Source organism: Suncus etruscus, chromosome 14 (assembly GCF_024139225.1).
Source record: "Suncus etruscus isolate mSunEtr1 chromosome 14, mSunEtr1.pri.cur, whole genome shotgun sequence".
Taxonomy (NCBI): Eukaryota; Metazoa; Chordata; class Mammalia; order Eulipotyphla; family Soricidae; genus Suncus; species Suncus etruscus.
In genome coordinates, this window is record NC_064861.1 from 14,284,961 (window position 1) to 14,308,546 (window position 23,586).

Below are 23,586 nucleotides of genomic sequence, written 5' to 3' on the forward strand. Positions count from 1 at the left end.
CAAACACCATTGCCAAACAAAACTAAACTCTCAAGAACTGAAAAAAAAAGATTGCAGTTATACTTATTTTCTCCAAATAAGGATTTTTTAAAGTTTAATAATAAACAAAAAAACACCCACTTCTGGTGATTTGATGCACTACAAAGACAGATCTGATAAACAGGAACTGGGAGCCAGCTGTTAAATAGGTAGCTAGCTATTCATTTGTTTGAGAAAAACAGTCCTCAAAACACATCCACAGATATTTTACAATTGTTAATATTAGTAAATACGTGTCACATATTATTAAAGACATTCTGGAATAGGTTTCCAATGGGACCCAAGAAATAGACATCCAGGGTCGGAGAGAGCACAGCAGTAGGGTGTTTGCCTTGCATGCAGCTGATCCAGGATGGACAGTGGTTCGAATACTGACATTCAATATGGCCCCCTGTGCCTGCCAGGAGCTATTTCTTTTCTTTTTTTCTTTCTTTCTTTTCCTTTTTTTCTTTGGCTTTCGGTTTTTGAGTCACACCCGCTGCTCTCAGGGGTTACTCCTGGCTCTACACTCAGAAACCACTCCTGGCAGACTCAGGAGACCATATGGGATGTCAGGATTCGAACCACCATCCTTCTACATGCAAGGCAAACACTTTACCTCCATGCTAGCTCTCCGGCCCCAGGAGCTATTTCTAAGCACAGACCCAGGAGTAACCCTAACTGCCAGGTGTGACTCCCCCCCAAAAGAAAAGAAAGAAGAAAGGAAGGAAAGAAGGAAGAGAGGGAGGGAGGGAAAGGAAGGAAGAGAGGGAGGAAGGGAAAGGAAGGAAGGATGAGAGGGAGGGAAGGAAGGAAGGAAGGAAGGAAGGAAGGAAGGAAGGAAGGAAGGAAGGAAGGAAGGAAGGAAGGAAGGAAGGAAGGAAGGAAGGAAGGAAGGAAGGAAGGAAGGAAGGAAGAGAGGGAGGAAGGGAAAGGAAGGAAGGAAGAGAGGGGGGAGGGAAAGGAAGGAAGGAAGGAAGGAAGGAAGAGAGGGAGGGGAAGGAAGGAAGGAAGGAAGGAAGGAAGGAAGGAAGGAAGGAAGGAAGGAAGGAAGGAAGGAAGGAAGGAAGAGAGGAAGAGAGGGAGGGAGGGAAAGGAAGGAAGGAAGGAAGGAAGGAAGGAAGGAAGGAAGGAAGGAAGGAAGGAAGGAAGGAAGGAAGAGAGGGAGGGAGGGAAAGGAAGGAAGGAAGGAAGGAAGGAAGGAAGGAAGGAAGGAAGGGAGGAAGGGAGGAAGGGAGTGAGGGAGGGAGGGAAAGGAAGGAAGGAAGGAAGGTAGGAAGGAAGGAAGGAAGAAATGGACATCCTCAAAAAACAAGTATTTTTGTTTGTTTTGAGTTAAATACGCCATTAACTTGCTTCACTTCTTTTTTGCCAGTTGTTATCTATCCCCAGTGGTACATAGGGACTACCCGGATCAGTGCGGAAGGTTCCGAGGTGGAGCATGCAATGATAGAGATCAAATAAAGCTTCAAGCATGCAAGACATGTCTCTATCCCCGAGTCATATCCCCCATCTCTATAAACTGAGAACTGTCTAACCATACATTCTTGCTTTTTAACCCACAGAAGTCTATATATCATCATGACTTACTAGATCTTCATCCTGGGAGAGAGGCTTCAGAAATTCACATAAAGCTTTTTATTATTTTGACCAAAGTAAACATTCTTTTTTTTTTTAATTATTTTTATTGAGACCAATGTGAATTACAAGTCTTTCACAGGTACATCATGACAGTGAATTAGGCCCATTTCCACCATCAGTGTTGACCTCCCTTTGCCATAGTTCCCAGCATGCCTCCCATCCCTCCACCCTTAGCTCCCTGGATTGCTAGTGTAACAGTCCCTTTTGTGTACAGCTTGTTGTTGTTTGGGTCTCATGATTCTAGTTTTGTTGGCTCTGGTTTGGGTATTTAGGTTTAGCCATTTTCATTTCAACTCAATGCTCCTGAGACCACTTGGCCCCTGTGACCAACGTAAACATTATAAGTTGCATTCATTATTTTTCTTATAATTATTGACTTAAAAATAAAATGGGAGCCGGAGAGACAGCATGGAGATAAGGTGTTTGCCTTGCATGCAGAAGGTCAGTGGTTCAAATCCCGGCATCCCATATGGTCCCCTGAGCCTGCCAGGAGCGATTTCTGAGCATAGAGCCAGGAATAACCCCTGAACACTGCTGGGTGTGACCCAAAAACAAAAGCAAAACAAATTAATATTAAAAGGCCAGTATAGGGGCTGGAAAAGTAGTACAGCAAGTAGGGTGCTTGCCCTGCATGTGGCTGTCTCACATTTAAACCCTGGAATTCTATATTGTTCCCTGAGCCCTCCAAGGGTGACCACTGAGCACAGAGCCAGAAGTAAGTCCTGAATGTAGAAAAAAAAAAAAAAGGTGGGGGTAAATAAAATGTCAAAATAAAGTCTCACACAGGGGCCAGAAAGGTAGTAGAGCAGATAGGAAAGGTGCTTATCTTGCACATGGCCAACCTGAGTACAATCCCTGGTATCCCAGGTGTTATTCTGATCCCTCCCAGAGTGATTCCTAAGCACAGAACCAGGAGTAAGCCCTGAGCACCACCAGGTGTGGTCTTCTCTAAAACAAAAAATCTCTTTCACATATATAAAGGAAAAGAAGCTAACAGAACATTTGAAACACTCAAAATGAGTTAGTAGTTTTCAAAGTCATCATTTCATAGTTTACTGAGGTGTGTGACAGAGCAAGGGTGAGACAGGTCAGCTGAGGGTACTGATAACACAAGTCATATGTGCGTTCAGTCTTCACATTAAAAAAAAAGAGCAGATGGAGTGGAATGGGCCCATTTTTATACAAGTATAATATACCTCCAATAAACTATAAAACAGGGACTAAGAGATAGAAGAGGGGAAGATGCTTGCTTTCCATGTGATTGACTTGGTTTCAAGCCCCAGTTCCTTGACCTCTGCGCACAGAGCACAGGTAGTCTTCGAGTACTGTTGGGTGTGGCCTGAATCTCCCTAACCTTCAATTTAGAACAAAAACATAGATTTAAACCTCTCATGTGGTAAGTGCTTCTTTCAACATGTTTTTGGACTGAGAAACAATGGACTATCAGGAAAGGGGAAGATTCTAACAACAAAAGTTAGTAAAAATTTATAAACAGATGATTGATAAAACATGAACTTTTAGCCTTTGTTTAAACCAAACCTCTGAGAAGTTGACTCAGTTATTTCAAGTTATTTCAAATTACTCAAGAAGTGAGCAGTATGCCTATGTGTGTTACAACATGGAGAACAGTGCCAGATTTTTGAGACATAATGAAACAAAATGTGGGTTTTCCATACTAAACCCCATAGAATAGGGAAAACGAAATCATTGAAAGTCCACACACATAATTATAAAGAAAACTATTTTTGTTTTTCCTACTCCTTTCTATTCCACAATTTCTTAATAGTGTCACCCTACCAGCTTCCTAACAATACATCATTTATTAGCCAAATAGGCCACTTTCAATTGGCTAATTGATATTTTTCTTCTTATAATTAGAAAAATGGATTTTTAGATCCCCGAATTTTAGTCCTGCCCATCAGTACTCTTGTAGGGAACTTGTAGGCACATATATTTTAAGACATTTATTCTACCTAAATCAAGATCAAAAGGAACAATAACTACATATTATTTTATTTTATCTTTTGGGTTTTTTTTAGCCATACCAGTCATGGCCAGGCTCTGTACTCAGGGATCACTCTTGGCAGGGCCCAGGAAACCATATGGGGTGCTAGGGATCAAACCTGGGTTGGCTATATACAAGATAAGAGACCTACCCACTGTACTGTCTACCTTGCCACTACACACGATTTTTAAATGTGATGAAACACTATCCCTAGACAACAATATGTAAATAGAGAAGTATATACCTTCTAAGCTTAAATCAGCAGAGAGACTAATTACACCTGGTTTATTGGATAACTTCTACTTGTGAAAAGGAAGATATTTCCTTAATGGGGGCCTGAAGTATGAAGAACAGGTGGACTACAACAATTTTTAAAGAAAGGTTGTGTACCTTCCCTGCTCTCTGACAGTCCATCATCAAACTGAGGTGACTCACCGGCATAAATACTGTGCCCTTTGTCCGTGCATTGAACATGCCCAGAAAGGTGGCACAGGAGGGCAAAGTACCATCATGACAATGAATCCTACACTCCTCCACGACCTTTCTATTCTTTATTCCCCTGTCCAACTTTAAGGCATGGTTTACAGGAGTAAAAAAGGAGGCACAAGTCAAGGGTTTCCCCTAGCACTTGAGATCAGAATAGAGTCCACATTGCACTGTGAGCAGTTGAGACAGAGCTTATCAAAAGGGTAAACTACAAACGTATAGGTAAAGCCAGGGGCAATGCACTGATTTGGCCACTGTGTGTGAAGGTGTCTCCTCTATGCTTGCATCACAGGGTCCTCTCCACTTCCACAGCCTCCTCACAACCACACTGTCATTGATAAATTCTAATAAGGAAGCCACAGCACACAGAAGCAAAAGAGCCTGTCCAGCTCAGAGTTGCCCAAGCTTCTTCCTTCACTGTGTCTGAGTTTGTCTCCCCCTAAGCCCAGTCAGGGTCTGTCTGATGGCAAAATCTATTTCTTCCTCTTCAGCAACTCTGTGCAATCAAATTAAAGATGTAGGAAGAGAAAGTGAAATAACTCCAAATGATTAATCTAATCTAGGTGAATACCAATGGCCCACACACCTTTTCAGAGCTTCCAAGCACTTTTGATGGTTTCATTTATTCTAAAGACAATACTGAGATGTCGTGGTCCATAGCAAAAAAAAAAAAAAAAAAAATCTTTTCTCTGGCCAGAGAATACAACTCCTCCTTTTTTATGAGAGGAAATGAAGCACCAATATCAGAGAGATGGTAGCACTAAAAGAGGCCTCTCTAGTCGCAGCCTTCCTGTCCTGAACCCTGAGTCCAGAGACCCTCAGGTTAGGTCCCAATAAAGGTCCTGGACTTATAGCTGAATCCACAACACAAGGAAATTAAATCACTGAAACTCCCCACTGCTATCTCCTGTGTTCACCTTCACTCTGAGGCTTACAAAGACACTTCAGTGCCAAATGAACCTTAACAAGCCACAGGAAACAACAACCTCACAAATGCCTATAAAAGAATTAATTACTTCTGGGACTGGAGCTGTGACGCAAGTAGTAGGGTGTCTGCTTTGTACTCAATAACCTAGGACAAATTGTGGTTCGATCCCCAGGTGTCTCATATGGTTCCCCAAGCCAGGAGCGATTTCTGAGCACATAGCCAGGAGTAATGCCTGAGCATCACCAGGTATGACCAAAAACAAACAAAAAATATCAATTACTTTAGTGATATTTTAAACCAAAATTCATAGGACTGTGAACGAAGAGGATGTTCATAGCAAAGTGACTCACAACAGTTAAATATAAAGCACACCTACATCAGGGAGGGATGCCAGACTCACTGCCACAAAGATCCAGAATCCTATGATCTGGCCATGGTACATGTTGGGAGAGACACTGATGCTTCTCATCGGCTGCTCATGCCCACTGCCTATAGTGTATGTCCTGAAGATGTTATAAATATCCAAGTGGTCTTTGGTAGGTTCCCCCTTTCTAGCCACCCAAGTTAAATTTCCACCGAATAAAGAAGCAATGGGATGTGAACTCAATAGAATTCTGGGTTGTTAAAAAAGATTGAAAAAGATAGCCGGAGAGATAGCATGGAGGTAAGGCTTTCATGCAGAAGGTCATTGGTTCGAACCTGGCATCCCATATGGTCCCCGAGCTTGCCAGGAGCGATTTCTGAGCATGGAGCCAGGAGTAACCCCTGAGCGCTGCCAGGCGTGACCCAAAAACCATAAAAAAAAAAGAAAAAAGATTGAAAAAGATAAAACTTTGCCTTTCTAGGCTTTCTGGTGATTATATTAAATGAATTAGCTCCTAAAATCCTACAGTATTGTAAATCAATGAAAACTTAATAAAAAAAAAGTGAGGTGGGCCCAGAGAGATAGCACAGCGGCATTTGCCTTGCAAGCAGCTGATCCAGGACCAAAGGTGGTTGGTTCAAATCTAGGTGTCCCCCGTGCCTGCCAGGAGCTACTTCTGAGCAGACAGCCAGGAGTAACCCCTGAGCATCGCCGGGTGTGGGCCCCCCCCCAAAAAAAGTGAGCTTAAAAAACCCCACCTTTTAATTTCACCTTTTAATTTCACACAACGTATCTTCTTAATATTGAGCATATTAGGTCTTTATATTGTCTAAAAAAAACACCTGTATAATACAGTTTCTCCTCATCTGTCTTATCGTTTCATTTTCTCATCAACATGTTCTGAAAATAAAATATTTAGCTTTAATGAGGCCATGTTTATCCATAAAGCAACTACCACCTTCTGGTGGAATTTTCCTACCTGCAGATATGCCAGACTCCCTAAGAGGGAGCAAGGGAGGACTGGAGAGACACAAAAGGGACTGAGTGTATGCAGGAGACCCAGATTTGGTTCTCAATACAAAAGGGCTCCTGAATACTATTGGGGGTGACCCCAGGACACTGAGCCAGATGTGCCCCCCCCAAATAAACAAAATATGTTTACAATTAGAATACAAGGAGCCAGAGATAGGACAGGAGGGAAGGCAGCTGACTAGGGTTTGCTCCTTAGCATAAACTACGGTCTCCAAAATATGACCTAGAATGATCACTGAGTGCAGAGCCAGAGCCAGGTAGAACCCCTGAGAATTGTGGGGTGTGGCCCAAATGCAAATGTACATAAATACCTCCCTGCAGTACAGTGAATCATTAAGATTTTTTAGTTAAAAAAAAAAAAAGGAATAAAAGTAACAAAGGTATCTGAAGCTCTGTGAAGTCCTTAAAGAAAATCAAGCCTGTAGGCTGGGACTATGCGGTAGCAGCACCGCTCAGGACCAACAATATTTGGGTTTCCATTAGGGAAGACTTGATGCTGGCTACCTTCCCAGGGGATACTGTCCCATAGGGAATACAGGACTCTAAATATCTTACACATTGCCTACGTGGCTCCTCCAGGCTTGCCTCCAACCTTCCCTTCATTAATACATTGAAAATATAAACACAAGATTCATTTTTTATTTCTTATTTTTATTTCTTAAAAAAACTATTTCCTGTCCTTTCCCTACCTCTATGTAGCTTCCCAATCAGATCCACAGCACTCACCACTGACAAAAATTTTCATTTCATTTTTTAAATACTAAATATCTGGCTCCTCAGTCCTGTCAAGGAGTCGATTTACATGAGCTGATAAAATCTAACCGAATAGACGGACTTTCAGAGACTAATAGAAAAATCCTAAAACAAGATGAATACAACTAACTCACACTAAAATGAGAGTTTTTGATGTATGTAATGAAGATACATATTTTATATATGTGCATATGGGCCTGAAAGATAGGTTGGTGAGTCAGAAGGCATTTTGCCTGGAACACAGCTGACCTGGATTTAATGTCTGGCATCCCATATGGTCACTCTAAGCCTAGCCTGAGTGCAGAACTAGGAGTAAGCCCTGAACACTGCCAGGGAACCATAAAACAAAATAAATAATTTTTTTAAATATGTGTTCATCTTGCATATTACCTCAAATGTTTTCTAAAGGATTTTTCCTCATGAAAGGCAGTTTTCCAAGAATTTTCTGATCTTTAGTAAATCAGTAAGATTCTTCTCATTTTTAGGAAGTTAGTAAGTAGACCAAACTTTAAACCAACAGAGTTTAGAAGGGCCTCCTGAGATGGCCAAATTTGCCAAGGAGGGGTGGCATCCACCTTGCTCACCTCTGGGGAGGAAGATTTGATGCATGGGCTCCATTCTGGCCAAACTGTTGGGGTCCAGGAGGTGGAGGGCCAGGAGGCAACATCCCCCCAGGACCAATAGCTCCCATAGGTCCTGCTGGCTTCATTGTTCCTGCAACAGAAGGGCACGAATTTAGAAAAGTATAAGAGAACAGAGAGGAAGTAAAGGCTTCTTCTTCCATTAGCAGTACAAACAAGGAGAGGAAAAAAGAGGGGGAATAGGTGAAGACAAGTTATTTTATAATTCTCTTTAACTATAGCAGATCTATCAACATTAGGGCCTAAGGTAATTTGTCTGAGTACCATAAGGACAAGAGAGCAGGGAAGAAAGATAGACTTTTTTGAGGGTTTGGTGGGGGTTTTTGTTTTGTTTTGTTTTGGGGGGCCACACCAGCTGGCACTCAGGGGTTACTCCTGGCTCTGCAATCAGAAAAGCTCCTGGTTCGGGGGACCATATGGGATGCTGGGGGATCGAACCTGCATCTATCTTGGGTCAACCACATGCAAGGCAAATGCCCTACCACTGTGTTATCACTCCAGCCCTAAAGAGAGACATTTTAAGTTGGGCAAAACTAGACTTCACTAGCCTTTGTGTGTAGTAAAGGTGCTTGATGATTGCAGTTACACAAAAAAATGCTAGACTACAGTGAAAAGGCCACTTGGGGATCAGAAAAAAAAATCCAGAAACAGTTATACATGGTAGAGTACCTAAAAGAGAGAAAGAGGGCTCTGACAATGGCTTTATTTGACAGACAGCAAAGTGAGGGTAGTGTTGGATTCGCCTACAAATCAAACTAAAGAAACTTTCTACAAAACTGAGTTTACACTGAGGGTTGTGGGTTAGGATGAGTCTTGGAGACAATGCCAAGGGAAGCGGACCTCTGGGAACGGCATGTACATGGGAAAAGTGTGAAAAGCATATTGAACAGTTTTATATCACAAATCTGAGAATGAATAAAAATAGTAAAAAAATAAACAGGGTTCAAACAAACAACAATCCATACGACAGACTTCAAAGTTCAAACCAATTAATTCCAGGATTCCAAATAGTTATAAATTCGGATAGTTATAAATTCAGAGAAAGTTCAAATCATTATATTTGCTCATAGAAAAAAATTGGCTCCTAGACCATCATTATATATTCCTGATGGTGACTTTATCTTATATATTCTTTCAATTTAATGTCTATGTTTTGTAATATTTTTGACTCAAATTCAGTGTATGATTCAGGGATTACTCTCAGAAAGGTGCTCAGGGTAGGGGTCAAACCCAGTGTTGCTGGGGGCACTGTGGTGCTGAGAATCCAAATTCAGGGCTTTTAAACTCTCTCCCCTGCAGCATTCTAAGAGATCTGTAATGTTTATTTTCAGAATGATTCTTCAGGGGCTGGAGATACAGTACAGCACACAGAGAGTTTGCCTTACAAATGGTTGATGTATGTTAATTCAATCTTCAGCACCCCATATGGGTACTAAGGATCCCCTAAGCTCATCAGGATTGATTTCTGAGCACAGAGCCAAGACAAAGTCTTGAGTACTACTGGGTGTGGTCTAAGAACTAAAAATCGAACCAAATCAAAACCACTTTTATTCAGACACTTTTTTCTTTTTCTTCTACAGAAATTATGCCCCCCCCCAAAAAAAACCCACAATCTCTAAGCTTGGGGAAGTGATGCTCAAGGCACTTATCAGCAGATACATGACCCTGAGCACAGAGCTAATCTCTAGGGAATCTCAGCTTCCTCTACCTGCACAAGAAAAGACTTGTCTAGTCTCCCTGCCATCCTAAAAATCACATAGCACTTGGGGGCAGGGCTCTCCAAAGCAGTGCCCAGGGAACTGAGGGCTACTCTCAGTGATACTCAGACAATTAGATCAGATAATTGGGCCAATTCAATGCCAACACTCAAGAGCCATCAGAGCCACATTTGGTGGTGCTGGGTGCTTCTAGAGTCCCTCCCCCAAGAGCTGTGTGATTCTTAAGATGACAGGAAGACTAGACAAGTCTTTTCTTGTGCAGTTAGAGGAAGCTGAGGTCCCCAGAGATTAGCTCTGGGTCATGTACAGGACTGTGGTTTGAATCCTGGCATCCCATATGATCCCCTGTGCCTGCCAGGGGTCATTTCTGAGTACACAGCCAGGAGCTGAGTGGCACCAGATGTGACCCAAAAACCAAAAAAAAAAAAAAAATGTCGCTGCTGATAACAACGGAGCTGTGTTATTTAAATTGTAGGCATTTTAGCGTTTATTTATTTATTTTTGGGTTTAGGCCACAACCAGTGATGCTCAGGGATTATTCCAGGCTCTGTGCTGAGAAATCGCCCTTGGAAGGTTCAGGGGACCATATAGGATGCTGGGATTTGAACCACCGTCCATCCTGGATTGGCTGCAAACAAGGCAATTGCCCTACCATTGCGCAATCTATCTGGCCCAGAACACTACATTTTTATTGAAAGTTCTTAACCCCACATACCTAGCAGATTGTGAAAAAAGAATTTGTGGTCACATAGACTTGAATTTGAATTCCTCCCCTACCATTTCACCAATGTGAGCCTGACAAAATACTTCCATCGGTCAGAACTTGTACTTATAACACTGTGTCATAGTAATAGCCTGTCCCCTGCTAATAAGTGAAGCAATGTGGATGAAAGCATCCAGAACAAGGCTTAATCTATAAAGCAATCAATAAGTGCATGGATCTGTTCTCCCTGGCCACAACATTCACTCCCCATTTTTGTCAAGATTTCACTAGCCAACAGAACATATATACCATTATTATATACACCTTATAGTTAATCATTAAAAATTCATTTTAGGCAGATGTAGAAAATCCACAAGACTAGTGCTAAAATAGTAAATAACTACATGCACTACAAAAGCCAGATATTCTCATTTCTTAGATCAGTAGTTAAATAGAAAGCTTTATCAACAGCTTTCATATGTAGGTTTCCAAATCTCATCTACATAAGCAGTTCTTATACCCTAATCTTAGTAAAACGCTCCTTCCCTTCTATTTTTTGAAAATGAACTCTATAACAGAAATTCCAACTTCTTTTTTAATATACACTGGACTGCCCTTTGAAGCACTGAGAGCTCTTAGGGAAGAGACAATCATGTAAACACACAATTACAGAGCCAGGAGATGAGTGTGATAATATGCAGAGGGACTTCCTAGCTCCTTGGGGGAATCAAGACAAGTTCAAAGAGGAAAGATTAGAATTGAGTCTTGAAGGACAGGCGGGAGTTTTCGAGTATGAAGACAGAGGAGGAGGGAACTGCAGTTAGAGGTGAAGGTTGGTAAGATCAGCGTGGAGAGGTGTGGAGAAGCAACAGTAGCTGAGATTGTCCAGGCTGGTTTTGGTGACTGCAAAGTCTCACATGCCACGTGGACTCTCTCCTTAGGGCAAAAGAAAATTGTGTTATTGTTTTCTGCAAAGTCCTCATCATCCCCTGGCCACACACTGGCATTTTAAAAGATCAGAGATAAAGAGAAGTCAAGTCCGTCCATTTTCGGCCCATTTTCGGCGTATTAGACTTTTACCCCAGTTTATTGCTTTTCTCTTCTTCAAATAAAACCACATAACTTGAACTATCTAGTCCTGCCTCCCAGTTAGAGGAGGAAATAAGGGAGGCACCAAGACCAAGACTACTAAGTAGTAAGCTAGGTACAGAGGAGACCACATATTCTCACAGTCCCGGGGGTGAGGGAGGAGGATATGGGAGGTAGGACGAACATGGAGGTGTAGGGAGGACAAATCGGTAATGGGAACCCCCCTGATTTTAATTAAATATGTACCTATAATATTATTGTCAACAATATGTAAGCCACTATGATCAAAATAAAAATTATATTAAAAAAAAAGAGAAGTCAAGTGATTTATGACAGAAAGGAAACTCATGTGATGAGAACATGCCAACTATGGGGATGTTGAACAAAAAAAGTATCAGCCAACTTGGCATCCATCAGTTCCAGTTCCTTCCAGAGAGCCATTCCTGTATGCTACATACAGGAATATGCCCCACAGATAAAAAACAAAACAAAACAAAAAAAAACTTGACTCTCCTTCTCCCTTCCATATCAGGATATAACAGATTTGAAATGCGACAAAGCAGTGTACTTCTTTTTTTTTAATTAATTTATTTAAAGAAAAAGCATTACATAGTTGACATAACTGATAATACATTTTTTAGGAAGACCAAAAGCAACATATTTTTTAAAAAAAATAAAAAATTGAAAGAAAAACTAAAGAGATGGAAGAGATGGAACAGAGAGGAAAGAATATTTTTGTAAACCATTGACTCACAATGAATTTATTGAAGCACCAGCAGAAAGTTTAGTAAACTCTTTTTTTTTTTTTTTTTTTAAAGAAGAAAGAACCAGGAGCAATTTCTTAATGTAGAGTCAGGAGTAACCCCTGAGAGCTATTGGAAGTGATCCTCCCCTCCCCCCGCCCACAAAAAAAAGATAAAGAGTTTTAAAAAAAAGTGCAGCTGTGTACTTCTAAGAGAGCCTGTCCAGTTTGGGGGCAGCCAGTGGTTGCTGATTAAACTGTCCTATCTGAGTTTGCATTACAGTGGCCCACAACACCACAAGCCTGGCTGTCTGGCTCTCCCTAATTTTCTGTATATCTCTCACAAACCCTTTAACAGATCCATTTCTGTTATGAGCACTTTCTGGTATCAGCAAAGGAACACTGACCAAAAACATCACAGAAAAGCCTTGAATTTGAAGTTGCCTCTAAATCTGCAGAACGAAAATCAAAGTTAAAAACCACTGTGAGGGCCTGGAGAGATAGCACAGTGGCGTTTGCCTTGCAAGCAGCCAATCCAGGACCAAAAATGGTTGGTTCGAATCCCTGTGTCCCACATGGTCCCCTGTGCCTGCCAGGAGCTATTTCTGAGCAGACAGCCAGGAGTAACCCCTGAGCACTGCCGGGTGTGGCCCAAAAACCAAAAAAACAAAAAACAAAAAAAAAAACCAATACCCATCAGATAAGGGGCTAATCTCCAAAATATACAAGGCACTGACAGAACTTTACAAGAAAAAAACATCTAACCCCATCAAAAAATGGGGAGAAGAAATGAACAGACACTTTGACAAAGAAGAAATACGCATGGCCAAAAGACACATGAAAAAATGTTCCACATCACTAATCATCAGGGAGATGCAAATCAAAACAACGATGAGATACCACCTCACACCCCAGAGAATGGCACACATCACAAAGAATGAGAATAAACAGTGTTGGCGGGGATGTGGAGAGAAAGGAACTCTTATCCACTGCTGGTGGGAATGCTGTCTAGTTTAACCTTTATGGAAAGCGATATGGAGATTCCTCCAAAAACTGGAAATCGAGCTCCCATACGATCCAGCTATACCACTCCTAGGAATATACCCTAGGAACACAAAAATACAATACAAAAACCCCTTCCTTACACCTATATTCATTGCAGCTCTATTTACCATAGCAAGACTCTGGAAACAACCAAGATGCCCTTCAACAGACGAATGGCTAAAGAAACTGTGGTACATATACACAATGGAATATTATGCAGCTGTCAGGAGAGATGAAGTCATGAAATTTTCCTATATGTATTTGTACACGGAATCTATTATGCTGAGTGAAATAAGTTAGAGAGAGTAAGAAAAACGCAAAATTGTCTCACTCATCTATGGGTTTTAAGAAAAATGAAAGACATTCTTGCAATAATAGTTCTCAGACACAAAAGAGAAAAGAGCTGGAAGTTCCAGCTCACCTCAGGAAGCTCACCACAAAGAGTGATGAGTTTAGTTAGAGAAATAACTACATTTTGAACTGTCCTAATATTGAGAATGTATGAGGGAAATGTAGAGCCTGTTTAGGGTACAGGCGGGGGTTGTGGGGGGAGGAGGGAGATTTGGGACTTGGGTGATGGGAATGTTGCACTGGTGATGGGTGGTGTTCCTTTTATGACTGAAACCCAAACACAATCATGTATGTAATCAAGGTGTTTAAATAAAAAAAAATTAAAAAAAAAACAAAACACATTGTGCACACAGAACCTGAGAACTGTTCCACAGAGCTGAGCTGGGCAAGACAGAGTGATAAGGAGGAGGCGCAGGGAACCCTGAGACAATGGTGGAAGGGAAGAGACACTCTGGTGGAGGGTTTGATGTTGGAACCTTGCATGCATGAAACCCTACCACAGGCAGTACAGTAAATCATGGTGCCGCAAATGAAAAATAACTGTTTAAAATAAAGGTGAGCTCCCTATGCTAAGGATGAGATGGTAAATAGTTATAGCTCCTGAGGCTCTATACTGGGGGTGGTGGTAGAGAGGAAGTGCTGTGTAAACATAATTTACCACTTAACCTCGAACCTCATCACCTATTCTAGTCCCAGATTCAGGGCTCTTCCTGTCTCTTCAGCTCCTAGGTCATTGGACTACCATCAGGAGCAAACATGCCCTTGAAGGGGCAACTGAGCAAAGTCTAGGACACAGATGGCTGCCATAGGGGGACATGCTTAAAAGAAGAGTGCTGGCATTCAAGAGGCCACATCTGCTGCCAATCATTTTCCAATCCCAGCAGCTTCCCTCGATAAGCAAGAGATAACCAATGTCAACAGAGTTGAGGATGGAAAACCCTATTCTACAGGAATCTGTGGTCAGCCCAGAGTCCTTCTTCTCACTTCCTAATGCACCTTCTAAAGTGGACTCAAACTTGGGTGAAATACACTGGAGTTGAGCACCATCCCCAGATTCAAATGCTGCCCATCCCCAACACACAATGCAGAAAAGCCCTCTGCATTCCTATGTGTATTGCAGCACTATTTACAATAGCCAGAATCTGGAAACAACCCAAGTGCCCAAGAACAGGTAGGTGAATGAGTGAAGAAACTGGTTTCTTTATAAATAAATGAAATACTATGCAATTGTTAGAAAAAATTAAGTAAGACATTTGCTTATACACATGGACAGATTTGAAGAGTATTATGCTGAGTGAAATGAGTCAGAGGGAGAAGGATAGACATAAAATGAGAGCACACATTTGTGCAATATAAAAAAAAAAGGATAGTAAGGCTGGAGCAATAGCACAATGGTAAATGCCCTACCTACATGATTGACTGTGAATAGACCTGGGTTTGATCCCCGGTATCCCATATGGGCCCCCGATACTACCAGGAGCGATTTCTGAGCACAGAGCCAGGAGGAACCCCTGAGTGTCACCAGGTGTGGCCCAAAAACCGAAAAAAAAAAAAAAAACCAAAAAAAGGCTAGTACTATAATAATATTCAAAAAACAATAGGGACAAGGACTAGGAGAACCAGTCCATGGAAGCTTGCCACAAATAGTGGGGATTACAGTTAAGGTAAAGAAAGGACCATATGACAATGATAGTTGGAAATGACCACTCATTCAGGATAAAAACTGGGTGCTGAAAGGAAATAAAGTGATATGTATGATGCCCTATCTGTACCAACAATATTGAAAACCACAATGTCTAAAAGGAAAAAAATGGGGGGGGGGGAGAGAGAGAGAGAGAGAGAGAGAGAGAGAGAGAGAGAGAGAGAGAGAGAGAGAGAGAGAGAGAGACCACAATGTCTAAAAGGAAAAAAATGGGGGGGGAAGAGAGAGAGAGAGAGAGAGAGAGAGAGAGAGAGAGAGAGAGAGAGAGAGAGAGAGAGAGAGAGAGAGAAATGCCTCAGAGGCAGGCAGGGGAGAGGACAAGGGGAAGATGGGAGGGAAATTGAGAACATTAGTTGCAGGAAATACGCAATGGTGAAGGATAGTGTACATTGAATGACTATAAATCAATTCTGAACAATTCTGGAACTGTGGTGAAAATAAACAAACTGCTATGAACAATCTTGTAAGCATGGTATTTATATAAAGTAATTAAAAGAAATGCTGCTCATTAGAGTGCCTGAATATGACCCCATGGTTCCCTCCAGGCACACGTCTTGCTACTCAAACTTTATACCCCAGCGATGATGGACCACTTGGAATCCTCATATAGACCACCCCACAATCCTCACCTCACTTCCTTATCCCTAAAACAAGCTCTCTCCCTACCTCACCAACTCTTGCTCACATTCAGGTCATTCTCTGCAGGAAGTATCCCCTCTTGGTTCATGGCTCCAAACCATCTTGCAGACTGACTCTACACACCATGATTGGACTGTTTGTCTCGAATGCTTTTTATGGAGTCGCCTAATGCATATGATATTGGAATTAGGTTTGTTATATTCATTGTGGTTTCCCCATAGTATTTATTTGGCTCATGTGACCACATACTGCTAAAAGGTCACTACAGTACTTGGACATCACACCAGGGCAGTAGATAGAATATATGCATGTGAGAAATGGAAAGCCCTAACTCAGTTGCCTGTATCTATCAAGAAAACAATCATAGTAAGCTCACAACAGACCAGAACAGAAACCACATGATGCCTGACTATTAAAACATCTAAGTTTGGGGCCAGAGTGATAGCAAGAAGGTAAGGCGTTTGCCTTGAATACAGGACAGTGGTTCAAATCCCGGCATCTGAGCGTAGAGACAGAAATAACCCCTGAGCGCTGCCAGGTGTGACCCCAAAACAAAACAAAACAAAAAAAAAATGTAAGTTTATTCAGGACAGAGACTGATTTATGGACAGGCTTAACTCACTGAAAACACCATTTTTTTTTTAAAGAAAGGTACATTATTGGAGGCTTTCTGTAAATAAACAGAATGTGACCAGCATCTGAGAATCCAGTCAGGAGAAATAAGTTCCTACTAAAACATGATGAATTTAATTCCACAAAGACAGTTGCATACATACATACATACATACATACATACATACATACACACACACACCACAGTGTTTTGCTGAAAAATGTAGCATTTTCCTTAACTCATTAGGTACTGACACCAAACCCCTGCCCCAAGAAGATGCCACCCAGCTTCCAAAGCGAAAGGACACCCCCTCACCCCCACATCTTGTGCCCCGGCTAGAAGTTGCAACCACCACTCCTGCTAACTCATTCTATGTTCCCCTTCTTCTCACACTCCCCCCCCCAAAAAAAAAGTGGACTATTGTTGCATGCTACTGGTTGAGCTCCAGAGGATTTAAGATAAGCTTGGGGAAAAAGGAGGGGTGTCCAAAGCCTGCAAGAACTAGAGTTGAAGAGCATCTGAAGGAAGGCCTTGTGGAAGGCTTGGATTGGCTTGCTGGTGGTGTGGCGTATAAGCTAGACAAATCACAACCCTGTCTCCAAATGACTAGAATCACTAGAAGAAAAAGGTGAAAATGTGATGAAAGAGTTGAAAAAAAAAAAGAAAAGAAAAGCAGTAAACTAATGAAGGCTTCTGGAGCTTAAAATACAACCAGGGACAATGAGAAGCCATAACAAGCTCTAAGCAAAATAAAGGATCAAATTCGCATGCTATAAAAATCCTGGTACCCCGAACAAAAATGAATGGTTTGGATAAAAGCAGAATGGGATAGAAAGATCATGGATAAAAACAATTTTACTCATTCATATGAGAAGAAAACATACCTAAGAGTGACAAAAAGGTCAAATGGAGAAAAATGGGTACAAAAAATATTTATAATCATTCTGAAAAGAATTTAGAAAGCCAGTTGGATTTAGAAAAGGTATTAAGAAGCTATTTTTAAACAGTGAAAGTTTCAGAATTAGAACCTGAACAAATGCTACTCAGCAAGATGAGCAATGCCAGGAAAAATGGGCTTCATAAAAAAAATCCCGAGTTGTTTTGTTCAAAACATGCCTATGTACACTGATGAGCAGTAGGAAATATAGATCTGAAACTCAGAGATGTGTAGGCTGGAGAAATTTAACTGACAGGTGAGGTCTGGCTCTGTGGTGTAACACATGCCTCACATATGTAAGGGACTAGGTTTGGTCCCCAACACAAAAGAAGGAAAGAAAAAGAGAGAGAAAGCAAGAGAGAGAGAGAACTTAGATCAGAGAGGCAAAAATTTATATGGAATCATAAATCAAATTAATTCATATTAATCATATTAATTATTAATAATATAAATAATTATTTAATTATTAATCATATAAATCAACTAAATAAATTAAATTAATTCAGAGAGAGGAGTGAAGACAAAACAAGAAGGAGAAATAACAATTAAAGACTAGGGGGGGTCTGGAGGGGATGTCCTAAGAATGAGATAATTAGAAAGCTACCAAGAAAAATAACAAAAGGATAGTGTTGAAACCAAAGGGAAAGCAAGTTTTGTACCAACAAAAAGGCATTAGATAACAGAAGGAGAAGTGGGGGTCCACACTATGAAATAGACCAAACTGAGCCAGAGATGGTGTGAGAAACAAGGATAGAGAGTCACTGAGTAAAGTACCATAAAAGAAGAAAGTAAGCGTGGGTGGAAAATGCTGCTGTGCTTCCATATATTGATGTTTGGGGGTTTGTTTTATTGAGTCCTGGGTATGAATCTTGGCTATACACCATTTGTGTGACCCTGAATAAGTCATAGTATACAAGACATTGCAATTTCTTGATTAAGTGCAGGGTTAAGCAAAGGTTTGAATGAAAAGTTTTAGGACAAGTTTTGAGTATATTGCAAATGTTCAAAAAAAAAAAAAAAAAAAAAGGGAGCTTTGGGACTGGAAGGAAAGTACAGCAGGTAAAGCAATTACAATGCCCACAGCTGACCTCAGTTAGATCCCTGACACACAATAAGTTCCACGAAGCTCCTCCAGGAGTAAGCTGGATATGGCCCAAAAACAAAACAAATAAAAAGAGTGAATCCATCTACAATGTATAGGATGATTCTTATGTATGATCCAATCTCCTTGCTGAGAGCTTTCAGAACAAACAGAGAAAGCTGGGCTGTTGTGGAATCCAGGAATACCCGACCACAAAATGGAACAGGAAGGACTGGATATGGAACAGAAGATGATACCTCAACTGGAAAGTTTTTTTGTTTTTTTGTTTTGTTTTGTTTGTTTTTTGTTTTGCGGTCACACCCAGCAGCACTCAGGGGTTACTCCTGGCTCCACGCTTAGAAAATGCTCCTGGCAGGCTCGGGGGACCACATGGGATGCCAGGATTTGAACCACCGTCCTTCTGCATGCAGGGCAAATGCTTTACCTCCATGCAATCTCTCCAGCCCCAACTGGAAAGTTTTAAAATTAGGGATCAATTAAATTTACCATTTAACTTCCCATAGGCAGTTCTCAGCATAAGTGCATATTCTCACTTTAGTCACTAACTTCAGGCCTCACTAGGTCACTTAGATACCTTCCTAGCTTCTGCATTGCATATACACTATTCAGCACAGCCTGGAACTGAGTCAGTCCTGGAATCTTAGTCAGTCCTAGTGATCAAGAGATTCTCACTAATGCACTTAGAGCCCATGTGCACCAAAGAGTGGAATCAGCATTCAGCATTCAGCATTCTCGCCAAAGCCCAAGAACTGTCTTCAAAAAATATATATAAAAATATATATATACACACATATATTTGTATATATATATATTGGTTTAAGGTCACACCTAGCTGTGCACAAGGCTTACTCCTAGCTCTGTGCTCAGGAAAATCACTCCAAGTGGGGTTGTTCAAGGGAATCCCTATATGATGCTGAGGATCAAAACAAAGTAGCCTATATGCAAGGCATGAACCCACCTGCTCTACTGTCACACTGGCCCTCCAGAAAGATTTTCAGACAATTGGGACCATCAGACTTGAAGCCAGCAGCTAGTAGTAGCCCTGCCATTGACCTTGACACTTGGTTCTTCACAGAAGCCCCTTCATAAAGGAGGGAAGCCAAACTGTCATCAAAGCAAGATGATTCCCACTTCAATTTTATCAAGTTTTTTAAGTTTCTTTAAGGTTTTATTTAGAAATTTTGGTGAAAGGAAGAGAGAAAGAGAATAATATATTCCAGAGAGAATGCAGGCTTCTCCAATGATGGAGAGAGCCCGAGTACACACTTTAGTGTTAAAGCATAGTGTTAAAGTACATAGATCAAGAGAGGAGATGGAGACAACATGAGGTTGGCACCATGTACCAGACAACACATGTATCTACTCCTATTTCTCTACACTATTCTGCCCACCTCACTCTATCCTTCAAGCCAAGATTTCTGGCTAGGGATTATATTTTAAAGCAACTTATAGTTTTTAACCATTTCAAAGCAAGGTTATCTTTTTTCTGATTATTATCGATGAATAATCTTTAGCGTGCAAATCTATTCTCCCAATATCAAAACTGATTTTATAGCACTGCCCAAACTAATTTTGTATATGTAATATCAATTTATAGCCATTTTAGTAAATAAGGTATATGCATTTATAATAAAAATTACAACTGTGTGTGCTCAATGTTAGTGCTCAGTGTTAGCACTAGCTAACGGCAAGAAAGACATCTAAAAGTGGAAGTAAAACACTCAGAAATGATGGGTACAATACTCTGCAATGATAAAAAGGAGGTTTTTAACTAAATACTCAAAGAAGTACAAAACAAAACAGGAAGCTGTTTTAATTCAGACTTAGAAACCAAGTTAGCTAAATTTCATGCAATAATAAAACTGATGATGAAGCTTCTTCCAGAGGAGCCTTTTCCTAATAATAATCTCATCCTGTAAGGATCTCATCCTTATAGCACTCCCAAGGCTGCTCTTAAGAATAACTAAGTCTCTGAACTTGGGAGGTCAATCCATGTGCAAAGAAGCATTTTACCTGGTGGAGAAGCTGCATGAGATGGCTCTCCATAGTGCCCATAATGTGGTGACGATAGGCCGATTCCAGGTTGGGCCTGAGAATAGGGGGCTGCAGCCACATAACCTTGTTGGCTCATTATGAAAATATCATTCCAAGGGCTGGTTCTCCAAATAACTCTGCAAAAAGAAAAAAAAGAGGAGGGATATCAACAAGAAGGCTTACTGTTATTGAAATAAATCAATCAGAACAATTCAAGCTATTAAAAAGTGAAATACTCCACATCAGCCTGACATCAACGAAAGAAATGCACAGAATCCAGAGTCTTTAAATATAAAAGTCTGATACTAACTATAGCTAAAGTGTGAAAAAGTTTCACCGGGACCTTGAGAATGACTGGATTTGGATAAACTGGTATGCCTGGAACCCAGAGTCTGTCTTATGCCAATAAACTTCTGGGGTGAGGCCTTTTTGTAATCAGGTCAAGGATTTTTTCTCCCATTTTCCCCATTTTTCTGGACCTATGCAAACATTGGCGATTGCCACTATCACACCTTTACTGTATTTTTTTACTCTTATCCTTTAAGAAAAAAAAATACAACTTACCGAACTTAAAAACAAACTACTGTAGTAGAATGCCTGTCTCGAAAATGGGAAGGGGGGAGGGGGTAATGTTGCACTGGTGAAAGGAGGTGTTCTGGTTATGACTGTAACCCAAATATGATCATGTTATTTAAATAAAAAATATATTTAATAAAAAAAAAGTGAAATTCTAGTCAGTAAATGGTTGGTAAGGATGGTCTAAAGAAAGGCCCAATGACTGAGAAAACGAGATATCTTGATATCATGTCCTATGTCACACTGTCATTTCCTAAAGCAAGCCTGTGGAAGTCGGTCCCTCACTCCTACAGACTTGGGGTGATCTCAGGCAGGATGTTTTGAATAGCAGCTGCCAACTACTTATTCCCCGGAAGACTCAATCAAGTGTTTTGCATCTAATCTGTGCTAAGTGAACCTACTATTTCTGTGTCTTCGGTTTCAAAGGTCCCATTGCAGCACAGAGCATGCCACTGACAAACACATGCCATTCCATTGTTTGGCCAGCAGAACTGCCCATATTCTCTGCCATCAGATATTTTATGACGTGTCATTTCAGTGGTATCTTACTTAGTCATTTTAATCAGGCAGTTAGAACAAAAGAAAATCAATAGTCCAAAAAACATAGAAGATAAAGGCATAGATAAAAGCATTATTTTGAGTCATAGACCAAGTCAGATAAATTGTCAGTGGTTTCTGGGCCCGGAGATATAACACAGCGGCGTTTGCCTCGCAAGCAGCCGATCCAGGACCAAAGGTGGTTGGTTCGAATCCCGGTGTCCCATATGGTCCCCCGTGCCTGCCAGGAGCTATTTCTGAGCAGACAGCCAGGAGTAACCCCTGAGCACTGCTGGGTGTGGCCCCCCCCAAAAAAAAAAAAAAAACAAAAAAATTGTCAGTGGTTTCTGAAAGATGGCTGACTTTCTGATTTCAATGCTATTCCTCGAAGAAAGCATGCACAAATATTTAAAGAACTGAGAAATACAATTTCATATTTCTTTGAGCACACACTTTTTAAAAAAATTATTAAACACACACATTCTTAAATACACTGGATTTATCTCGATTTCACCTTGAACCTACAAATCAGTTTATCTTAAGCTTCTATTTACCCAGGTTTCACGAAAGAAACATTTCACAGCACCAGCTCTCTCTCTCTCTCTCTCTCTCTCTCTCTCTCTCTCTCTCTCTCTCACTCTCTCTCTCATCCTCTTTTCTCTCTCTCCATCTTTATTTTTCTCTCTCTGATATGCACACACAGAAGTTTTAGCAAGAGAAGTGGAGTTTCACTCCTAATCTGCCAATATTTGGCTGTATAGCGTATGACATGCTTATACTGAGCTCTGAGGCCAATTCCTTAAAAAAAAAAAAAAGCCCCCCTAAAGATTTTCTAGGATGTAAAATATGAATTGTATCATTGCTTATCTTTTTTCTTCATCAAGCATAGAAAATCGCCTTTCTTTTACATTATGACACTATTGCCTTCAGTTAAACAGAACGGGTACCTGCTAAGACCTGAAACTGAAATTGCTCTCTCTCCAGAAAGTGGCATTATCGTTTGGTTCTTATTGTCAATGCAAACAGGAGTTTCCAAGCTGAAAGTAGCTGAGTTTAAAATTTATATATATTATATAATAGACATATATAAAACGTACACATAATATATTTTTTATTGCCAGTTTACTTTCTTCTCCTTGGCAGGAGAAAACTCTGAGAAGATGCAGGCCAGGCCCACTGGTGCGCTCTGCTCCTGACCACACTTCTTCCCTCCCACTCTGCAGCCAGAGAGAGACGTGGCAGCCTGAGCTCTGAGCTTTGGTCAAGCTCATCTGACCAGGGTCCATTTAGGCTGCCAGCAGGAACACACCTACGCTACCTGTTGCTGAGTGACAGAGAAGAGAGAAAAAGCTGAGGATGTGGATGGCCACGGGCAGGAAGCAGTCACCATCCCTCTTCCCAGGTCCTGGGAGGAAGGAATCTGCTTCCTCATGCAAGGAAGGCACCAGTGTGCCACGTCAAACTTCCTCACGCCCGAGCCCCAAGTTAGAGACCTGACTCAGCGGCAGTGGCGACGCGCAGGGAGCAGTCTCTTGGCACAAGCAGGCCGGGGGCCAAACCCAGGGGGCTGGGGGGATGCGGGAGGGGAAGAGGGGATCCACTCCCCGAACCTCCACGCCCCCGCCCCGGCTCCCCGTCCCTGGACCGCGAGCCCAGGTGACGCGACACCCGGACCAAGTGGGGTCGGGCCGAGTCCCTTTCGCGGTCGGGATGCCCGGGAGCTGGAGACACTGTTGCCATCTTCGCGGAATATTTCCAGCCCACCTTCCTCCTCCCGGGCGGGGGCAAGAAGTGCTGCAGGGCCGGGACCCGCGAGCACCCTCCGCCTGCGGGTCCTGACTCCAACCCGGGCACGAAGACGGGGCGCGTGAAACGCCCCACGCCCGCCGGACCCCGGGCTCGCACTGCAGCGGGGCTCGATCGGCCGAGGA

The 23,586-nt window shown here is 41.6% G+C and overlaps 1 protein-coding gene across 1 annotated transcript in view; it reads right to left on the reverse strand.

Annotated features, from left to right (window-relative positions):
• The window catches only part of SEC24D (SEC24 homolog D, COPII coat complex component), an 85,838-nt gene extending 65,164 nt beyond the window's left edge, over positions 1-20,674 (reverse strand). The window contains exons 1-2 of the mRNA XM_049786848.1: positions 20,522-20,674; positions 7,812-7,941 (exon numbers count right to left, since the gene is read on the reverse strand). Of these exons, the coding sequence (XP_049642805.1) occupies positions 7,812-7,941; positions 20,522-20,639 (248 nt within the window). The 5' untranslated portion in view covers positions 20,640-20,674. The remainder of the gene's footprint in view (positions 1-7,811; positions 7,942-20,521) is intronic.
• Positions 20,675-23,586: the final 2,912 nt, after the last annotated feature.